Raw genomic sequence first — 17,738 nt, forward strand, 5'->3', positions numbered from 1 at the left:
AACATTTTAAAACACGGGATGTTACAGTAAATATTATCTAGTAGATTGTGGATCAAATTTGTGGGCAATTAAGGGTTAGGCAGAACCTTAACTTTATCAACTTTATAATGTGCGTGACCAACTTCCTGCCTAGCCCTTAACTTTATCAAATATTCCCATATTGCCCCTTTTTTCAGTTACCGTTAGCACACCGTTAACTAGTCATCACCTTCTCTCCTCCATCTCATCTTCTTTCTCTGCCACCTCATCTTCTCGCCACCTCATCGTCTTCACCGGTGAGGGTCGCCGGTGGCGACCTTCAAACATTACAAAAAAAAAATTATATTTTCTCTCTCCTCTCTCTCTCTAATTTTTTTTCTTTCCCTCTCTCTTTCTCTAGAACAGATCTAGAGAGAGGGTCTCTCAAAACTCCGGCGAAGGGGCTGTTCACGAACAGATTTGTTCGTGAACAGACCCTCCGGCGAAGGGAAACCCCTTCGCCGGAGTTTTTAGAAAGAGAGAGAGGAGAGATTTAAAAGAAAAAAAATAAAGAGAGAGAGGAGAGAGAAATTAAATTTTTTTTTTTAATGTTTGAAGGTCGCCGACCGGAAAATTTGCCGGCCAGCGACTCTCGCCGGTGAAGACGACGAAGTGGCAGAGATAGAAGATGAGATAGAGGAGAGAAGGTGATGACTAGTTAACGTTGTGCTAACGGTAACTGAAAAATAGGCCATATGAGAATATTTGATAAATTTAGGGGCTAGGCAGGAATATGTTATAATAATAATACTAATAATAATAACATATTTAATACAACCAACTCTCCTCTCCGTAACCGTCTCTCTCTCTCTAATACTTCTCCTCTCTTTTTTCATTGTTTGTTAGTCTTCCCTCCATTAATAGGGCTTCTCTTCTGCAGCCTTCTTCCACCATATTCCATCAATCGATTAGGGTCGCTCTTAACGTCATGAAGTTTTGATCGGAACTTTGTAGTAATGGTTTTGCTTCAAATTTTTGGGGACAAAAGAACTGATTTTGCTTCAAATTTGGGGACAGAAGAACTGGATTTGCTTCAAATTTTTAGTTTAGATTTACCTAGTTATAAGGGATTAATTCAAGGTTTTGTTGATCTTTTAACCTACGGTTCATCTTAGAAAAATGGATCCTTGATTAGAAAGTAGATGATATTTGAAGATCCAAAAGTATTGATTATATAAATCCATCTTTAATCTTTTGTTCACATCTTGCTAGAAGAGTATTCGTTGAAGGAATTCTTCGACCACGGTGATGTTGTTAGTTAAATCATCTTCTTCTTTATGTTCTTTATGAAGCAGTGATTGATTTCCTTCTGGAATCAATGATCAATTTCATTCGTTCAGTCATGATTGGAATCTGGAAAGAACCGAGTTGATGCTGATGAACGGATTGGTGTGGCTGTGTGGTATGTGGCATTGAGTAATGGCGGTTTTCCTTCCCGGCTATGGCAGCGGTTTTCCAGCGATAGAATCGGCTTTCCGATGACGACGGCGATGGGGCAGTGGGGGGTTGCTTTGGCGGCGTTTCCTCTGTGGTGGTGGTTCTCCGGGAGATGGCGGCGGCTCTCCGGCGATGGAGACGGTTTTCCGTGATGAAACAAGTTTTCTCCGGTGACGAAGACGGTTTTTCCGGTGAAGACTAGGGTGGTTATTTTAGTAGTAGTATTGTATTAACGGCCTTTAGGGTCTTTTCATTCGCGACCTTTAGGGTCTTTTCATCCGTAATCTTTAGGATCCTTTCATTTTTCGACTTTTACGGTCATTTTATTGAGTCTGTCTAGTCCAATTTCTTTCTCTTCATGAGGCACTTTGCATTTAAAGGTATGTAACTCTCATGAAGCTTTCAGAGGAGAGAAATAAGAATTCATCCATGTAAACATTGTGATTTAATCACTTATTAATGGAAATTGTTCCATTGGTTTAAAAAAAAAACATATTTAATACAATTTTTTTCTATAAACTTAATATCTTGAAATGTCACAAGGACATTTTGTCTATGTTACCACATCTTGAAATGTCAACGAGACATTTTATCTACAAACTCAATGTCCTGAAATGTCTACGAAATATTTGCCCACGAGTGTCTCTCCAAATCCCAATCCCACTGCCCCCTATATACATGTACGCGGGAATTTTGTGGCTCAAAATTTTGCGCCAAATTCTTTTTCAAAAATGACATTTGTGTCCCACATTTTACCCCACGACTCCACGAGACATAGCTTATCGGAGAGCCTAAAGAGAGAGAAAGTGAAAACAAATCTCTCGAGAGGGAAACTGAGAAATCAATCGAGCGAGAGAGAGAGAGAGAGAGAGAGAGAGAGAGAGAGAGAGAGAGAGAGAGAGTAATCAAGAGAGATAAACTGATACTCCCTAATCAGAACAAAACTAGGTTTGCAGACAGGGATAAAGAAGGGAACGACTTCTGCTCAAACAAGTACAGAAATTTTTAGGAATCAAAACCCTAAAAATGGATAAGAGCTGGAGATAGAGAAATCAAAAACATCGAAATCTTTCCTTCATCTGAAATTTGAACGTCAAAATCAAAGAAGGTGAGTGATATTTGAGTTATTATTTGTTTATTTGAAATCATCTTGTGTATTTGAAATCATCTTCTGCTCAACCAGGGTTAAGAATATTAAGGGATCAAAACCCTAAAACTTGATAAGAGCTGTACTTAAGATATTGAAGAACTTCAAAGCCAAAGAAGAAGGTGAGTGATAATTTGGTTATTTGTTAAATTTGAAATCATCTTGTTTCTTCATTTGAATCTCTTGTTTAGGAAGACTGTTTGATTTTGTTTTAGTATATGAATACACAACTAGCCAAAACATTTGTTTTTCAGACTTTCTCCATACTTCTTATTGTATTACTTTCTACTTAATTATTGTTCTTGAAGTTATGTTATTATATCGATCATATTTGTATGTTGATACTTGTCTTTTGTCTAGCTTTAGATTTTATAAAAATTTGTGTTTTAAGATTTCTGGTTTCTTGTTGAAAGGAGTAGTGGCTCGAAAATTCAAGAGGAGATGTACTCGCCCCTTCGAGTTCCAGCTCTTGAATTCCTCATCCTCTCTTCTCTCGTTAGTCTCTCTCTCTACACTTTCTCTCTTTACGGTTTCTAATTTTCCTGGTTATTTTCCCCTAACAATGAACTGTAGCAACTAGGTGTTTCTCCAATTGTGAAATACACAGCTTTGTCTCTCTTTGCTGAACGCTTTCTACCATCTCTTAATACCAGGTTCTATTTCTCGAACCGACAATTAACTACCTATACTTGTTTTTTATTTTGTAACTATTACCCCATATCTTTGTCAATTCACTTCAAATAGGAAGGATTTGAAATTTGTGTTTAAGAAATCACAGATTACTGAGACTCCTAAAAGGTTTAAAGCATGTCTTGATTCATTCTTATGGTTATAATTCATACAAATGTTTCATCATTGGTGGACTTGAATCCAAACAGGTGGTTGTATCGAAATGAAATGATTCAACTAGGCAAAATGGGTAGTTGATTATATTAGGGCATAACAAGAAATTAAAACAGTTTAGTAGCCGAATATGGTCAGAGCTCTTTTGATGTTATTTAGGAGTTATTCCCCTAACATTTTTGTAGTATATGTTAATTATGATGAAATGCTGACCTTTTTGAGTTTATTAAACTAGGGTTTTGAAAGAGAAGTTTGCTGATAATTGGCTTTTGAATCCATTGAGACAATGTAGTTTGCAACTATTTGCTCTCATTTCCATTTGGATATCAAGTAAAGTAGGTTCCAAAAATTTCCTGTTAACAATCTGTTAGTTTGTTGTTCTCTTCGTATTTGTGACTGAGTTGTTTGTTCTTTAGATAAATGACTCTAGTCCTATACCAGTCAAAAGTTTGAAGTCTTTGGGGACTGAGATTATCACGGAACAAGTTTTTACAGCAAGAGACTTCTTTGAAGCGGTAAGATGCAATCTTTTTTGCATTTTCTTTGCTGTTTATTTTGTCGTAGTTGTTTGTTGGTGATAAAATTACTGTATTTTGCAGGAAGTGGTATTCATGCAGGTAAAATATCTTCAATAAAGAGGGTTCTTTCGATATAATAAGTCCAACTAAGTCCTTTTCAGGTGGTTGATTTTGAGATCGGTGCTTCAAATGTTACTTATCTTTTCCTAGAAGACTTTCTTGTTCAGTTCAGGTGAGATTTACGTATACCATAAAGCACCAAGCATGTGCAGTCAACTATGATATACGTGGTTGAAGTTTCAAAATTGTCGAATGCTCTGAAAGCTGCAATTTGGTTGTTACCACTTACCATGATTACATAGTTTTGATTTGTATCTGTTTCTTTCAATAGAATCAATATCGTCAGTGAATTGTTCAGAATCAATGGGTTTTCAATTAAATCAAGTATTCAGGCGAAAACACTCCTAGTGTAGTGTTAATACATTGTTATTATTTTTTCATTTTTATTTTAAAACGGACGTTTTTTTTTATATAAGATCTGTTTATTTTATTTTGATTGTTTTGTTGGTATTGACCAACTCAGGGAACTGGCACGTATTGGGGAACTTGTAAACATTGAAGCCTGTATGGATATAATGGATATTCTTTATGAAACAGAGGAGACAACAGTTCTTTATAGCTCTCCTCATTCTCTTGCTGCAGCTGTTCTGGTATATCCATATTCCATACAACGTATTATCAAATAATTGGCAGATAATGTTTTTGTTTGTTGTCATTTCAGCACTTACAATGCTTATTAAGAAACTTTGAAGTCTTAATTCAGGTTGCATCATATGTTATCACTGTTCCTAAACAACAACGAGAGTTTCCTCTTCTTCCATGGGGTAAGATTCCATTAGTCAACTGTTTCTTACTTAGTTCCTTGCATTTTTCTCGGGTACGGCATTAGTAAACGATCAAGTAAATTTACATGCTATTAGACACCACATGGTACTCGACAAAGTTGCTTGTCAATCTTATATTCGTCTACATGATTTTCACACAAAAATTTGAAGATTTAATGGGATGACTATGCAAGAAGGAAAATTGAGAATTGATCGTCAAGATTTAGGTGGTGTTTGTGTTTTCTTTTCAAACGCTGGTCTAAATTCTTACTTGGGTTTTCGAATTGATTCTTGACAGATTTCAAAATGTTTGTTTTTTGTGAATTCATACGTCAGACTTGTTAGAATGACTGATTCGGGCTATTTTCTTAGCCTGTATGGGTCATTCACATAATAAGATAAGTCTAGATTAAGAGTCTGTTGTCTGAAATCGTTTAAAATGTATATTTTGCTTTTGACTAGAAAAGTCAGTTTCGTAGGATAAAATTTCAGACAATTCAAGACTTAGACGAGTAAGGTTCGGACAATAGAAAAAAGACAATAGTCTCTTGGTTTTATTGACTTCTCATGTAATTATAGGCACTTTACCTTAGATTCAATAGACACTTTTATATCTAGATTAACTAGTAAGATACTAGTGCGCCATGCTATCCCTTCTCGACTATATATTGATTCTATCACTTGTTCTCCATATAATTTGTTGTTACAACGAAGTTCCCCTCCTCCCTGACTCCCATGCCAAGTGTGGCACTAGCCACAAAGGCAACCTGCCCCTTGCTTTCTTAGGGATATAATGTCACTTATAGACTCCATTTGATAACATTTACATAATGACATAAAATAATAATGAGCTCATATACAAGGGAGAAACTTACTGCATTGGAGCGTACTTCTCTTGTAGAATTTGAAGTTGTCAGATATTTTCTATTTATTTTTAAAAATTATCCTTCCTCCAGTTTAGTTTTTTTTGTTCGTTTTGTTGTCGACTGTTTTTGCAGTGAAATTTGTGAGTTCCTACGATGAAGAAGATATTGGAAAACTGGTAAGAATCATTCTTTGTCATGTATTGAAGCATACAAACAGCAATTGAGACCTCATAATGAATTGGCTTTTGATTAAGAATTTAGATGAGAGTGATATTTGGAAATAAGACCTAGATGGTTCACCATTTGCATCATTAAACCTTAACAGTTGGTTGATTCATGTATAACATTCCACTAGTAGGTTTTTCTATTCTTTTGTAGATTACACATCAATGTTGATAAATATAATTAGTAGATTTTTCTATTCTTTTATGGATTAGACATCAACATGAGATGAATATATTTCTTCAATTTATATCATTATGGCATTTTTGTGATTATAGTTTTGTTCTTTGTCAAACCTTCTATTTCCCTCTTGCGAGCCTCGCCTTTATTCTCCTTCAACCTAAGAACGTAGTCAATTGGTAACTTCGAATTTTCTTTAACTCTTCTTTCTCCTTCCACCACCATAACAAGCACCTACTTCCTATCTCTTTCCATCTCTTTCTCTCTCTCTTTGCCACCCCTTTTCACTCTATTAGCCGACGACTGTAAGTTGAAGAAGGAGAAGAACATGAAGTGGAGGAGAGAAAGAAATATGAGGTGGACAAAAAAAATTATAATTACAAAAATGAAATAAAAAATCATAAAGGCCAAGATAATCGGGCAAATGCCCGAGCTGAAGGATGGTCGGGCATATCTCCGTACCATCCTAAGGCCAACCCTATGTGGCCCAGCAGACTCCCATATGGGAATCCCAAATTTTAGAGGAACACTGGTAGATCTATTTATGTTCTATATATGAAATCCTATTTCAAATAGAATTCTGACTTTACAAGTATTTTTATAAGAAAACATGGTTTAAACAAAAATATTGTGGAAAATTCTCAGAACTTCTACCTCTCTAGCTACACTGGCAGAAGACAAAAACAATGATCAATTCCCAAGCTATCTATCTAGTAAAAAAAGAAGGGGGTTCTTATCTTCACTGTTCAAGTATGTTCTAGCTAGCTAAAAAAAAGCAGAAAATCGAATCAATCACTAGGGTGTCTCAAATAGAGGAGTTGCACAAGGGAGCTCTAGATCTTCCAGAAAATATAGTCAAGTTAGTCTGAGGAAAGCAAACCTATTATGAGGAAAAAGCGAATTCGGGTAATTCTCTAGCTTCTAGGTCATTGCTAGTTTTGGCATGAGATTTGGGCAACCTAGGTGAGATTATAGACATTTGAGATTCCACTTAGAATATTAGGTGATACCATAACCCAACATTGACGTCATAGCCTCTTGCCTAAGCTAATCTTGACTAGTTTAAAATTGGTTTTGTTTAGTATTTGCAAAGAATTTCAGAAGAATTTTTGGAAAGAGATTCAAATTGAACTTCGCAAGTTGCTTTGAAAAGGTTTTTCAAAAGTTAAGGTTTTTTAATTTCGTTCAAAAATCAAATTTAATTTTTATAATAATCTTTCTAAAAATTAGAAGTTGAATAAAAAAAAAATTAGGAGATGTGTCTCGGGCAACCGAGACGCATCCCACACCAAGTTTGTGCACGCGCTCAGACTTCGTCCAGATGCGTCCTAAGACAGGTCTGGGATTTTTTAGCATCTCGACTTGCGGCTGAGACGTACATGTATTCGTAACATCCCAAGTTTTCAATTTTGATGAGAATCATTTTGCATTTGGTCAAGTCAAAATAGGGGTTAAATCTGCAACTAATGCTGATTTCAGTGGGCTTATGCGCAATCTGGTATAATTTAGGCGTTATTTGGAAACGTGATGATAACCTGAGGACTAAACTGAAATTTGGTGATAATAAATTAATAATTAATAGAAAAAGAACCAAACTTTCACTCTCTCTCTCTCTTCTGTTCGATTTTTTCAGCAAGGTTAGGGTTTGGAAGGAAAAAAAACAATTGATCAAAGAGAATTTCAAGTGGATTTTGAAAGAGGAAATCTTGCGATCGGATTATCTCCAACGATCTGTATTTCCGCTGACGATTTCCATGGTAATTGCTCACGTTTTCTCTTTCTTCTCTCTATCACTTTTTGCTATTTTCTGTAGTTCGTTAATTGAAAGAAGTAGAGCGAGATCTCTTCTGATTTAACTAATTAATGTAGATAATTTGGTTAGGGTTTGGTAAATAGAAGATCCAGTGATAAGAAAGTTCAATTGTTTCATTCTTCAACAGATTTATGTGATCTCATTTGACTAAGCATGGAAATGGAATTGATTGAAATTAGGGCAATATTATTGATTTGTTCTGTAACTCAATTGGGTTTGATCTAATAGCATCTTTTTTACACACAGTAAGAAAATAAAATGGAAGCATAAGTAAATAAGTGGAGTTTTGATTTGATCTTGTTTTGTGAAAAATATAATTTTTATTCGTGGTAATTTATATGTCTTTGAAATCTAAACATGACTTGTGGGAGAACAGTACAAATGACATTTCATTTCTAAATTTCATGTTTGTTTTGCTTACTTCTTGTCAAACATGAAAAACTATTGTGTGTTCGGAAAATAATTTTGTTTGTTATATTTAGTTTTTCGGAAAAGTTTTTCTTAATTGCGAACTAAATGACACCTAATTTATTTTCCTTCTCTTGTGTAGTTGATGAACTAGTTAGCTTGTAGGATAATCATTGCCTCGTTGGTACTGTTAACTCGTGCGTATTGTTTAATAAACATGAGGATAAAAGTCATAAATCAGCTCTTGATATGCATTACTTAGAAATGTTAACGGATTCATGTATTTAATGGGTAATAGTAATATATTAGTGCATTAATACAGTAAGTCATCATTTCATCCTCTTCAGCTTTACTCATCTGATTTCGTATATTTTTTCGCAATGCAGGATACTCTTCCTGTTATAAAGAACATTCTTCTATTAGATTCAGAGGGTAAGCGAGTGGCTGTCAAGTACTACGCAGATGACTGGCCGACAAACAGTGCAAAGTTAGCTTTTGAAAAAGCTATATTTACTAAAACACAAAAGACGAATGCTCGAACAGAAGGTGATCTTGTCATATACTTTTCCTTGCCAGTTTCACCTCTTTGTTGTTACTTGAATAAGTATTCTTGATACCCTTTTGCCGTAACAAGTTCCCTAGAGAAAAACAGTGCCTTTCTTTATGCCTGGCCTGCTCTGGAGAATAACTCAAATGGCTAAGAGAAGGTGCTATATTTTTATTGGAAAGGTGAGGTAACTAGAGACCAGTAGAAATAGGAGGGGAGGTGAATTTTATTCATGAGAGTTAGTGTCTAGAAAAAAAATTAACACACATGGTACAACTGTAACATTATTTCTTGTAGCACTGTTGTGATGTATATATGCTTATACCCAAAGGCATTTATACTACTTGTGCAGTTTTTATAGGAGAAATGGGCATTGATAACATTCTAGGTAACTTTGATGATTCTTTTAGTATATTATCATTTTAGATACTCAAATATTTGCATGGGATTGGATTACTTGTTCTAGAACTTGCAGTCACTTCGGTGGTATAATATGAGGGTTCTATCTGTAGTATGTACATCTTGTATGTAATTTCTCGTGGTATTTCTAAGGTCCCTTATATACCTTGTATGTAATGTTTTTTGGTATAATATAGCAATATCGATACAAAGATATGTGTGGTGCTGCTCCCTTTTTAGCCAAAGATATGTGTGGTGCTGCTCCCTTTTTAGCCTTTACCACTCAGTTTCCAAAGCTTTGAACTGGTTTCAGATACCTATCCCCATCTAGCTCATGTTGCGCAGACATAAAGAACTCTTTCCTAGTCCTCAGGAGCAAAATTTGGTATTTGACTCTTGCTGTAAATGCTACACAGAGGATACTATAATGGTATACACTTGAATAAATAAGAAAAATCCAACTAGAACTTTTCCCAACACAAAGTTATTTTAGAAGTACTCGTCTTCATTCTTTGGCTAAAAAAACTGAGACAGGAACATGAAGCCTTGTTGAGGCATGTGGAGGAAAACCCTTCTCCTAATTCTAGTTATAATCTGATACCTGGTTGAGAAATGTCGGCAAACTGTCCATTTCTGCCGCATAGCAAAAGAGATATGCATTGAATTGAAGATGCCATAATGATAGTAGTTTCCTTCTCTTCAAAATTACTATAAGGTTATCTTCTGGATGCTTGCTGAGTGTGTTGCTGTAATGCTATGTCATTGTTGCAGCGGAGATCGCGATGTTTGAGAACCATATTGTCGTTTATAAGTTTATTCAAGACCTGCACTTCTTCGTTACTGGTGGCGATAATGAGAATGAGCTCATACTGGCTACCGTTCTTCAGGCTTTCTTTGATGCAGTTGCTCTCCTCCTAAGGTATTGCCACCTTTATATTCAAAGAGATGTCTTTAATATTAGAAAGTCACTTACTAATTTACCTGCCTTGTTTTCTTGTATTTCCAGGAACAATATGGACAAAATGACGGCACTGGAAAACCTAGATCTTATCCTTCTATGCCTCGATGAGATTGTTGATGGAGGGTATGTACAATCTCTTTTTTCACACGCAGTGGTTATCAAGATGTAGTTAATGTCTATGATAGTACGATATCTTATAATATGTGAAAGAGTTAGTTGACATGCCTTCCCTGTGAGTGTCTTGCTATACTAATTAGTGGCTGCCTCATACATATGTGAAAGTATTAGTTGCCATGCTTTTCCATGTCAGTGTTTTGCTTCATTATTTAATTGCTGCCTCATACATATGTGAAAGAATTACTGCTAAACTTTTTTGAGATATATCACTATTTTGGTGAGCTTTTTTTTTTCGTGCTACCACTCTAAAGGTAATCCAGTTATTTTCATCCTCTGGTATACCTTTCAATGGGTGTTGCATGCAAATTTTGCTCCACTATGACTTGCAGAATATAGTGGATTGTCTATAGAGGAATTCTTACTGTCTAATCTTGTCCTTTTGGTCATATTTTCTTACGAACTAAAAATGGAGTCTGTCTCTTCAGATGTCGTAGTTTTGGTCAATGTAAGAATACTTGATTATCTTTCTAGGTTACAGCTATTGTATAATGTACTGCTTTGTTTTCTATCTGTAGTTTTACCCTGCACGGATTCTTTCTTAACTTAGTCTTAAAAGTGCTGCTATGATGTATGAGCACTCTTAAATACTCAAACTTCGTAGGAATTACAATTTTGGTAGCGTTGATACATGTCCTAGACCATTATCTCTTCAAATATGGATTTTAAGATGAAGGTGGTCTGGAGGTAAAAAGAAGAGAGTTACTGGTTTCTATAGAGAGCTTAAGTATTTGGAGTGGAACTTGGCTGTTCCAATGAAGAAGAAATTGAAACCTAGAGCAAGCAAGTATGAAGGGGAAGATAAGTTCCCATGTCTTTAAACCTGATTAGCTGGAATATTCGCGGTCTAGGGCACCCAGCGAAGCATAATGCAGTTCGTAATATTATCAAAGATAAGTCTGTGTCTTTTGTTTGTATTCAGGAAACCAAAATTTCGTGTATGTCTCCCTTTTTGGTTAGGTCCTTATGGGGTCGGGGCAACCATGAGTGGGTTGATAAACCTTCTAATGGTGCGTCTGGGGGCATATTATGTATCTGGAATTCCGATGATTTTGTTTTAGTGGATAAGTTTGTTGGCTTATTCTCGGTTAATTTAGTCATTCGTAATGTTAAGGGTGGATTTACATGGATCTTCTCTGGTGTGTATGGTCCTTGTAAGAAAGAGTTGAGACAGGATTTATGGCTAGACTTAAACGAGGTGGCTTCGAAATGGGACCTTCCATGGTGTGTCGGCGGTGACTTCAATGTGGTTCATTATATTCATGAGAAAAGGAATGGTGTCAAAATCACTAAGAGTATGAGAGATTTTGAAAATTGGATTTCGAGTCACGGATTACTCGACCTTCCGAAGAACGGAGCAGACTTCACTTGGTCTAGTAACCAGGAAGTCCCATCTATGAGTATGTTAGATAGGTTTTTGGTCAGTGCTGGGTGGGAGGAGCAATACCCTATGGTGGAGCAGATAATTCTTCCTAGGCTAGTTTCGGATCACTCCCCTATTCTCCTTAAGTCAGAGCCTAACATACACAAGCCTCCACCTTTTCGCCTCGAAGAGATTTGGATGTTAGAGGAGGACTTCTTGGACAACATCAAAGTATGGTGGAATGAGATAGTTTTTGCAGGGTCTTTCAGTGAGATTCTATGGAGAAAGCTTCAATTTATAAAGGAAAATCTTAAGATCTGGTCTAAGGATAAATTTCGCAGAATGAACGAGAGGAAGAAGTGCTTACAACAGAAAATAGTAGATTGGGACAAGGAAGAGGAGGGTACCAATTTGTCCAAGAAGGAGTTCGAAGATCGGAAAGTGGCTAGGTTGGAGCTGAATAAGATTCTCAATCTAGAGGAAATAAGTCTAAGGCAGAAATCCAGGGTCCAGTGGCTCCAGGCAGGGGATAGAAACTCAGCTTACTTCCACAAAATCATTAACTGCGGGGCTAGGTCTAATAAGATCAGCAAGATAGAGCATAAAGGGGTCAGTATTTCTGAAGAGGATAAGATCGAAGCAGCAGCCATTGATCACTTCAGCTCGCTTTATTCGGAGAATAGATATTGGAGGCCGTCCATCGATAATATGCATCTTCCTACTATCAGACCCGACCTCAATAGCTTCTTGGAAGCAGAAGTAAAGGAAGAGGAGGTTAAGAAAGCTATGAAGGATTTAGCCAGTGACAAGGCACCCGGTCCAGATGGGTTTCCTCTGAGTTTCTATATTAGAAGTTGGGAGGTAATCAAAGAAGATTTTATGTTTATGGTTAGAGAATTTTTGTCCACAGCCCTTTTGAACTGGAGGTTAAATCATACTTTTGTAGTACTAATCCCTAAGAAAGACAATGCTTCTTCGTTCTCCGACTTCAGACCTATCAGTCTAGTCAATGGGACATATAAGATTATTTCCAAAGTGCTGGCCTCGAGGTTGAAGGTGGTCATGGATGAGATTATTTCACCCTTCCAGGGAGCTTTCGTGGCTGGAAGGCAGATCCTTGATGGGATTTTAATAGCCAATGAGCTTATAGATTCAAGGAGAAAGCAAGGCAGGCAAGGGCTGGTTGTTAAAATCGATCTAGAAAAAGCATACGACAGGGTGTCATGGGACTATCTGTACCAGATTCTAGAGAAAATGGGCTTCGGATACAAATGGAGGTCTTGGATATTCGGGTGTGTTAGTTCGGCTTCCTTTTCTATCCTTGTTAACGGTAGTCCTACAAGACCCTTTCAAAGCTCGAGAGGTATTAGGCAGGGAGACCCGCTATCTCCCCTTCTCTTCCTCTTGGTTGCTGAATCTCTTAGTTATTGCCTTCGGGTGGCAGAGAGTAAGAGTTGGGTAAAGGGATTCAAAGTGGCAGATCAGGGGACATGGGTGAACCACCTTCAGTTTGCAGACGATACTTTATTCTTCCTGGACGACTCCACATCCCAGATCACACGACTGAAAGATTTTCTGATCTGGTTTGAACTTGCATCAGGGCTGAAAGTCAACTACTCCAAGTCAGTGATTCTCCCAGTACTCTCGGATGTGTCTATTTCGGCTTGTATCGATAGTCTTGGGTGCGTGGTTGGAACTCTCCCGTCCAACTACTTAGGCCTTCCTTTAGGTAAAGATTATAAGAGTAAGGCTATTTGGGACCCAGTGGTGGAAAAGATCAATCGGAAGCTGTCTGCGTGGAAATCTAAAGTGCTGTCCAAAGGGGGGAAGCTCACTCTTATTCGGTCGGTCCTATCAGCTCTCCCCCTTTACTATCTTTCTCTTTTCAGTATGCCCGTTTCGGTTCTTAAAGTTATCGACAGAAAAATGTGCGATTTCCTTTGGCATGACAAAGAGAACACCAAGAGAATCCATTGGGTCGCTTGGGGCTTCATTTGTGGCGAATTAGAAGATGGTGGGCTGGGGATTAAAAACCTGAAAGCTATGAACGATGCGCTATTATCCAAATGGTTGTCGAGATACGCTATGGAAAAGTCTTCTCTTTGGAGAGGCATTATAGATGAGAAATATGGAAGTAGTAAGGGAGGGTGGAAACAACATCGGATCAAAGTAGCGTACGGCTGTGGAGTTTGGAAAGGGATAGTAGCTAGAGCTAAAAACTTTGATTCTATTACTAAGTGGAAGTTAGGAGATGGAGCTCTTACTAGCTTTTGGGAGGATGTTTGGTGCTGTCAGACTCCCCTAAAGGATAGATTCCCGGATATATACTCCATTTCCTTGTTCAGAGACGGGTCGGTTTTTGATCATTTCAACTGGATCCTCGGTGTGTGGAACGTTAGGCTCCGGAGAAACCTTAACGACTGGGAGGTGGGTGTATTTTCGGACCTCCTTCTGATTTTGGAGAAGTATAAACCAGTTCAAGGTGTTGAAGATATGAAGATATTGTCCAGAAGAGAGGAGGAGGCTTTCTCGGTGAAGAATTGTTACTCTCGAATTCATTTGCAAGCAGTTCGCCCAAGCTTTCAATTCGAATTCAGAGCTTTATGGTCGAAGTTTATTCCTCCCAGGGTCAGCTTTGTGGTGTGGGCTGCTGTGTTGGGAAAATTGCCTACCACGGATAATCTCCGGAAGAGAGGGATGATGATTCCCAACAGGTGTAGTAGATGTAATCAAAGTGAGGAGTCCATCAGCCACCTATTCATCCACTGTGGGAAAGCGTCTATATTGTGGAATTTCTTTACTGGAGATCGAGAGTTCTCTTGGTGCGCTCCAAGATCCATCGACCTAGTCCTAGAGCAATGGGGCACGGTTCCTATTAAGAAAGAGAAGAGGGAACTTTGGCACCTCGTCCCATACGCTGTGTGCTGGTCTATATGGAAGGCTAGAAACGATGGGATTTTTAAGGACTCGATTAAGAGTATGGAAGTGGAGAAGGAAGACGTCCTAGGAATTCTATTTTCCTGGAGTAGACATATTGGATGGGCTAAACCCTACTCCTATTTTGATTTTGTTTCGAATTGGGGGGATATAGTTAGCTAATATGCAACGTTAATACTCCCCCGGTCTGTCGTTCTTTTTTATCATTCTTTTTTCCTGTTCTTTCTCTTGTATATTTTTTCCTCCATGAATTCAATCAAGTTTCAAAAAAAAAAAAAAAAAAGATGAAGGTGGTCAATCTCAAGAATCAAGTAACACTTTGTCCGATGTAATCAAAGAAAGACTAAACATTTTTCAGTTCATACAAGTATTTTCTTATTAAACAACCTAGGCCTTTACCCACAACAAAGCAGCACCCCCGTTCTACTTGGATATGTATTCAAAGGGTAGCTAGTTAAAACCTCCTAAAGCAATTCCAAAACAAAAAGAGCTGGCATTAAAGCCGAACAAAGTAGAGACCTTAGGGAAATGGATAACTACATTAAAAGATAAGGGTCTAAAACTTCTTTTAAATTTTTATGTATGCATTAGAAGTTTCTGTTAGTAAGTTTTTCAAGAATGTGCATTACATGCGTAGCAGTGCATGTTTTGGTTCAGGCACTTCAAGGTTAGCTTTAGGTCTGCCTGGTAGAACATAGATTGTAAGTGAACCTCTTTGTGTTTTTGTCCTTTTACTTGATTTGTTTGTTTTCTTGATTAACATTAGAACTTCATGAAGTAAATCTGTTGATTTGTTGGAATTTATCATGACGTAATAATTTATGGGTATATTTTTCTTTCGTACAGGAACATTCTTGATAATGAAGCAAGCGTTATTGCTGGTAAAGTTGCTTCCAATGGTGGCGAAAATGCAGCATCCTTATCTGAGCAGGTCCTTACATTCTTCATGCTAATCCAGCAATCTTTTGAGAATTTCTAGTTTTCTTAAATGTGCCCTCTTTGATTTTCTTAGTGGGTTCCTTTAGTTGTTAATTAATTATGGGATTTCCGAGATGGACATGATTAATGTTTCTAATGTATGAAATCTGTTTTGCAGACTATAAGTCAAGCATTAGCTACTGCACGGGAACATCTAACAAGATCTCTCCTTAGTGGATGAATGATATTAGGAGGAATAAGAACATGAAGAAGTAAAGCAATTTTTTTTAATAATAATTCAGCTAGTATGTTAACTGCCATAGTTGCGTTACTGTCGGATTTCTTGTTGATCATACTATTTCATGTCTTTAAGCATTTCATGTTTGAACTTTGAACTATATATATTTATCACTTTTGGCTACTCGAGAGTAGGATTGTAACAAGCGAGACCGTATAAGAAGTTAAGATAGTTTATCTTTTTGAGTCTGAATCCCGTTTTACTTGTTAGAATGATAGATTGTAGTGTCCATTTTTCTTTTAAGAAGTCAGATCTGAAATGTCTTGGTTCTTTGGGGAACTCTGAGGCTCCAATTTTCTTCCAAGCTTGTTTTCTTTCCTGCTTCAACTATTTGAGTGGGTAAGGTAGTACTTGTCAAGTGTTTGTACATTGACGCCAACATGAATAGACCATCAGGAGCCGAAGATCAAGTAGGTATGGCCTGGATAAGACTATGAATCTCTCGAGGAAACTGGAGATGTATAGCTTGCTGGCCTGGATAAGATTATGAATCTCTCGAGGAAACTGGAGATGTATAGCTTGCTGATTTCAAGTTTTGTTTGGGTGAAGCAACTGTGAGATTATAACATAACGATAATCTTGACCAGGTTGCCCTAATGCTCAGACTGTTGGAATCCATGAGTGGTCCCCGATACTGACTCGGTTATGATCCATGAGTGGTTCCCGATACTGACTCGGTTACTATCCGCGATTTTCCTATTGTGTAAGAGCATCAATCTCGTTTTGATTTTTGAAAATGCACTTCCAAAGCCAAGAAGCATTTAAGAGAGTTGCATCTCATATATCTTTACGAGAGTCTGGTGGGCATAAGGTTCTATAATCTCAATTTTTGGTGATTCTATTAGTTTCAAAGTGGTTTCTGACTCAAATTGCTATTATTTGGAGATGTAGATTAAGTCCTCTTAACAAAATATGTAGAACTACATTTATCATCTTCTTTTAAAGTCGTTAAAGCATTATTCATGATGCATGATTCTAGTAACTGGCTTTCATGCAAGATTTTGCAATTTATTTGATGTCCTCCATATTATTATATAAGCAGAATTAGGAACTTCTTTATTTTCTGGGGGAATTGTTTTTGGAGACAATTTTATTGATCCCCCTCCCTGGACAATCGAATGAGAAGAGAATATTTTTGTTTTATTTTTTGTTGAAAGAGTGAATATTTTTGTTTGATTGTGAAAGAAAAATCAAACACCTTGATTTGTATGCTTAAGAAGGGAGGAGAATTGTATAAGAAGAAGACCCATTTCTCAAAGAAAAAACAACACATTATATAAGATGCAATCTACTACAGTATTTCATTTGATTTCCAACTTATTATATCCAGAATTCTCTTAGAGGAGCACTGGGGATGGAAAACAAGTATGAAAATCCAAAATCCGTCCGAGTCCGTTAGACGGGTTTAGCCCTACCGACCCGGTGAAATAAACGGGTTGGTCTCGGATTTTAAAGCCCTATCCGAGATCCCACCCGTTAATATTTACTCGACATAACCTGATTAATAATATGATCCATTTGTACAATATTTACTCGACATAACCTGGTTAATATTTACTCGACATTGTATATATATATATATAAGTATGATGGTAGACTGTGAATGTGACAGTTGTATGGTGGTGCTGGAGCACTGGGAACAATAAACACATAGTTAAGTGAAAACAAATCTAACTTGGGGTAATAACTTTGAAAATCTTTATAGTTCTTTGGATTTTTTTTCAAGAATCACAACAAATTTAAAAGAAAGTTAAAAATGTTATGTTTGTTGCACAATGAGAATTTTAGGTGCTGCCACAAAACCA

General features: G+C 37.0%; 2 protein-coding genes across 4 annotated transcripts; both read left to right on the forward strand.

Moving 5' to 3' along the window:
- The first annotated feature begins 2,086 nt into the window (after positions 1 to 2,086).
- Positions 2,087 to 6,210, forward strand: CYCJ18 (cyclin J18). 3 transcript variants are annotated; one of them, XR_015237532.1, is made up of 11 exons: positions 2,087 to 2,563; positions 2,639 to 2,724; positions 3,016 to 3,097; positions 3,176 to 3,255; positions 3,681 to 3,780; positions 3,862 to 3,960; positions 4,045 to 4,062; positions 4,125 to 4,195; positions 4,547 to 4,673; positions 4,776 to 4,847; positions 5,846 to 5,932. XR_015237532.1 is itself a non-coding variant. In XM_086668890.1 (11 exons), exons 3-11 carry the CDS (start codon positions 3,044 to 3,046, stop codon positions 5,935 to 5,937), a joined length of 702 nt encoding a protein of 233 aa, XP_086525016.1. In that variant the 5' UTR covers positions 2,087 to 2,563; positions 2,639 to 2,724; positions 3,016 to 3,043; the 3' UTR covers positions 5,938 to 6,210. The 3 variants fall into 3 exon arrangements, 2 of the variants coding, with proteins under 2 accessions (XP_086525016.1, XP_086525017.1); XM_086668890.1 differs by having other exon boundaries at positions 4,787 to 4,847; positions 5,846 to 6,210; XM_086668891.1 differs by having other exon boundaries at positions 3,022 to 3,097; positions 4,787 to 4,847; positions 5,846 to 6,210.
- A 1,505-nt stretch (positions 6,211 to 7,715) lies between these two features.
- Positions 7,716 to 16,125, forward strand: LOC147548332 (coatomer subunit zeta-1-like). Its single transcript, XM_086668892.1, has 6 exons — positions 7,716 to 7,872; positions 8,723 to 8,882; positions 10,054 to 10,201; positions 10,289 to 10,366; positions 15,564 to 15,648; positions 15,814 to 16,125. The coding sequence occupies exons 1-6, from the start codon at positions 7,870 to 7,872 to the stop codon at positions 15,874 to 15,876; spliced, it is 537 nt and encodes a 178-aa protein (XP_086525018.1). The 5' UTR covers positions 7,716 to 7,869; the 3' UTR covers positions 15,877 to 16,125.
- Positions 16,126 to 17,738: the final 1,613 nt, after the last annotated feature.

Source organism: Eschscholzia californica, unplaced genomic scaffold (genome assembly GCF_041429995.1).
Source record: "Eschscholzia californica isolate CP2 unplaced genomic scaffold, dmEscCali1.0.p SCAF_3, whole genome shotgun sequence".
In the NCBI taxonomy this organism is placed as follows: domain Eukaryota; kingdom Viridiplantae; phylum Streptophyta; class Magnoliopsida; order Ranunculales; family Papaveraceae; genus Eschscholzia; species Eschscholzia californica.

Coding starts and splice junctions, on each gene's coding strand:
- CYCJ18 (XM_086668890.1), top strand. CDS start 3,044: ATGTACTCGCCCCTTCGAGTTCCAGCTCTTGAATTCCTCATCCTCTCT. Junction 3,781..3,861: donor CCATTTGGATATCAAGTAAA/GTAGGTTCCAAA, acceptor TTTGTTCTTTAG/ATAAATGACTCTAGTCCTAT. Junction 4,196..4,546: donor GACTTTCTTGTTCAGTTCAG/GTGAGATTTACG, acceptor TGACCAACTCAG/GGAACTGGCACGTATTGGGG.
- LOC147548332 (XM_086668892.1), top strand. Junction 8,883..10,053: donor GACGAATGCTCGAACAGAAG/GTGATCTTGTCA, acceptor TCATTGTTGCAG/CGGAGATCGCGATGTTTGAG. Junction 10,202..10,288: donor GCAGTTGCTCTCCTCCTAAG/GTATTGCCACCT, acceptor TTGTATTTCCAG/GAACAATATGGACAAAATGA.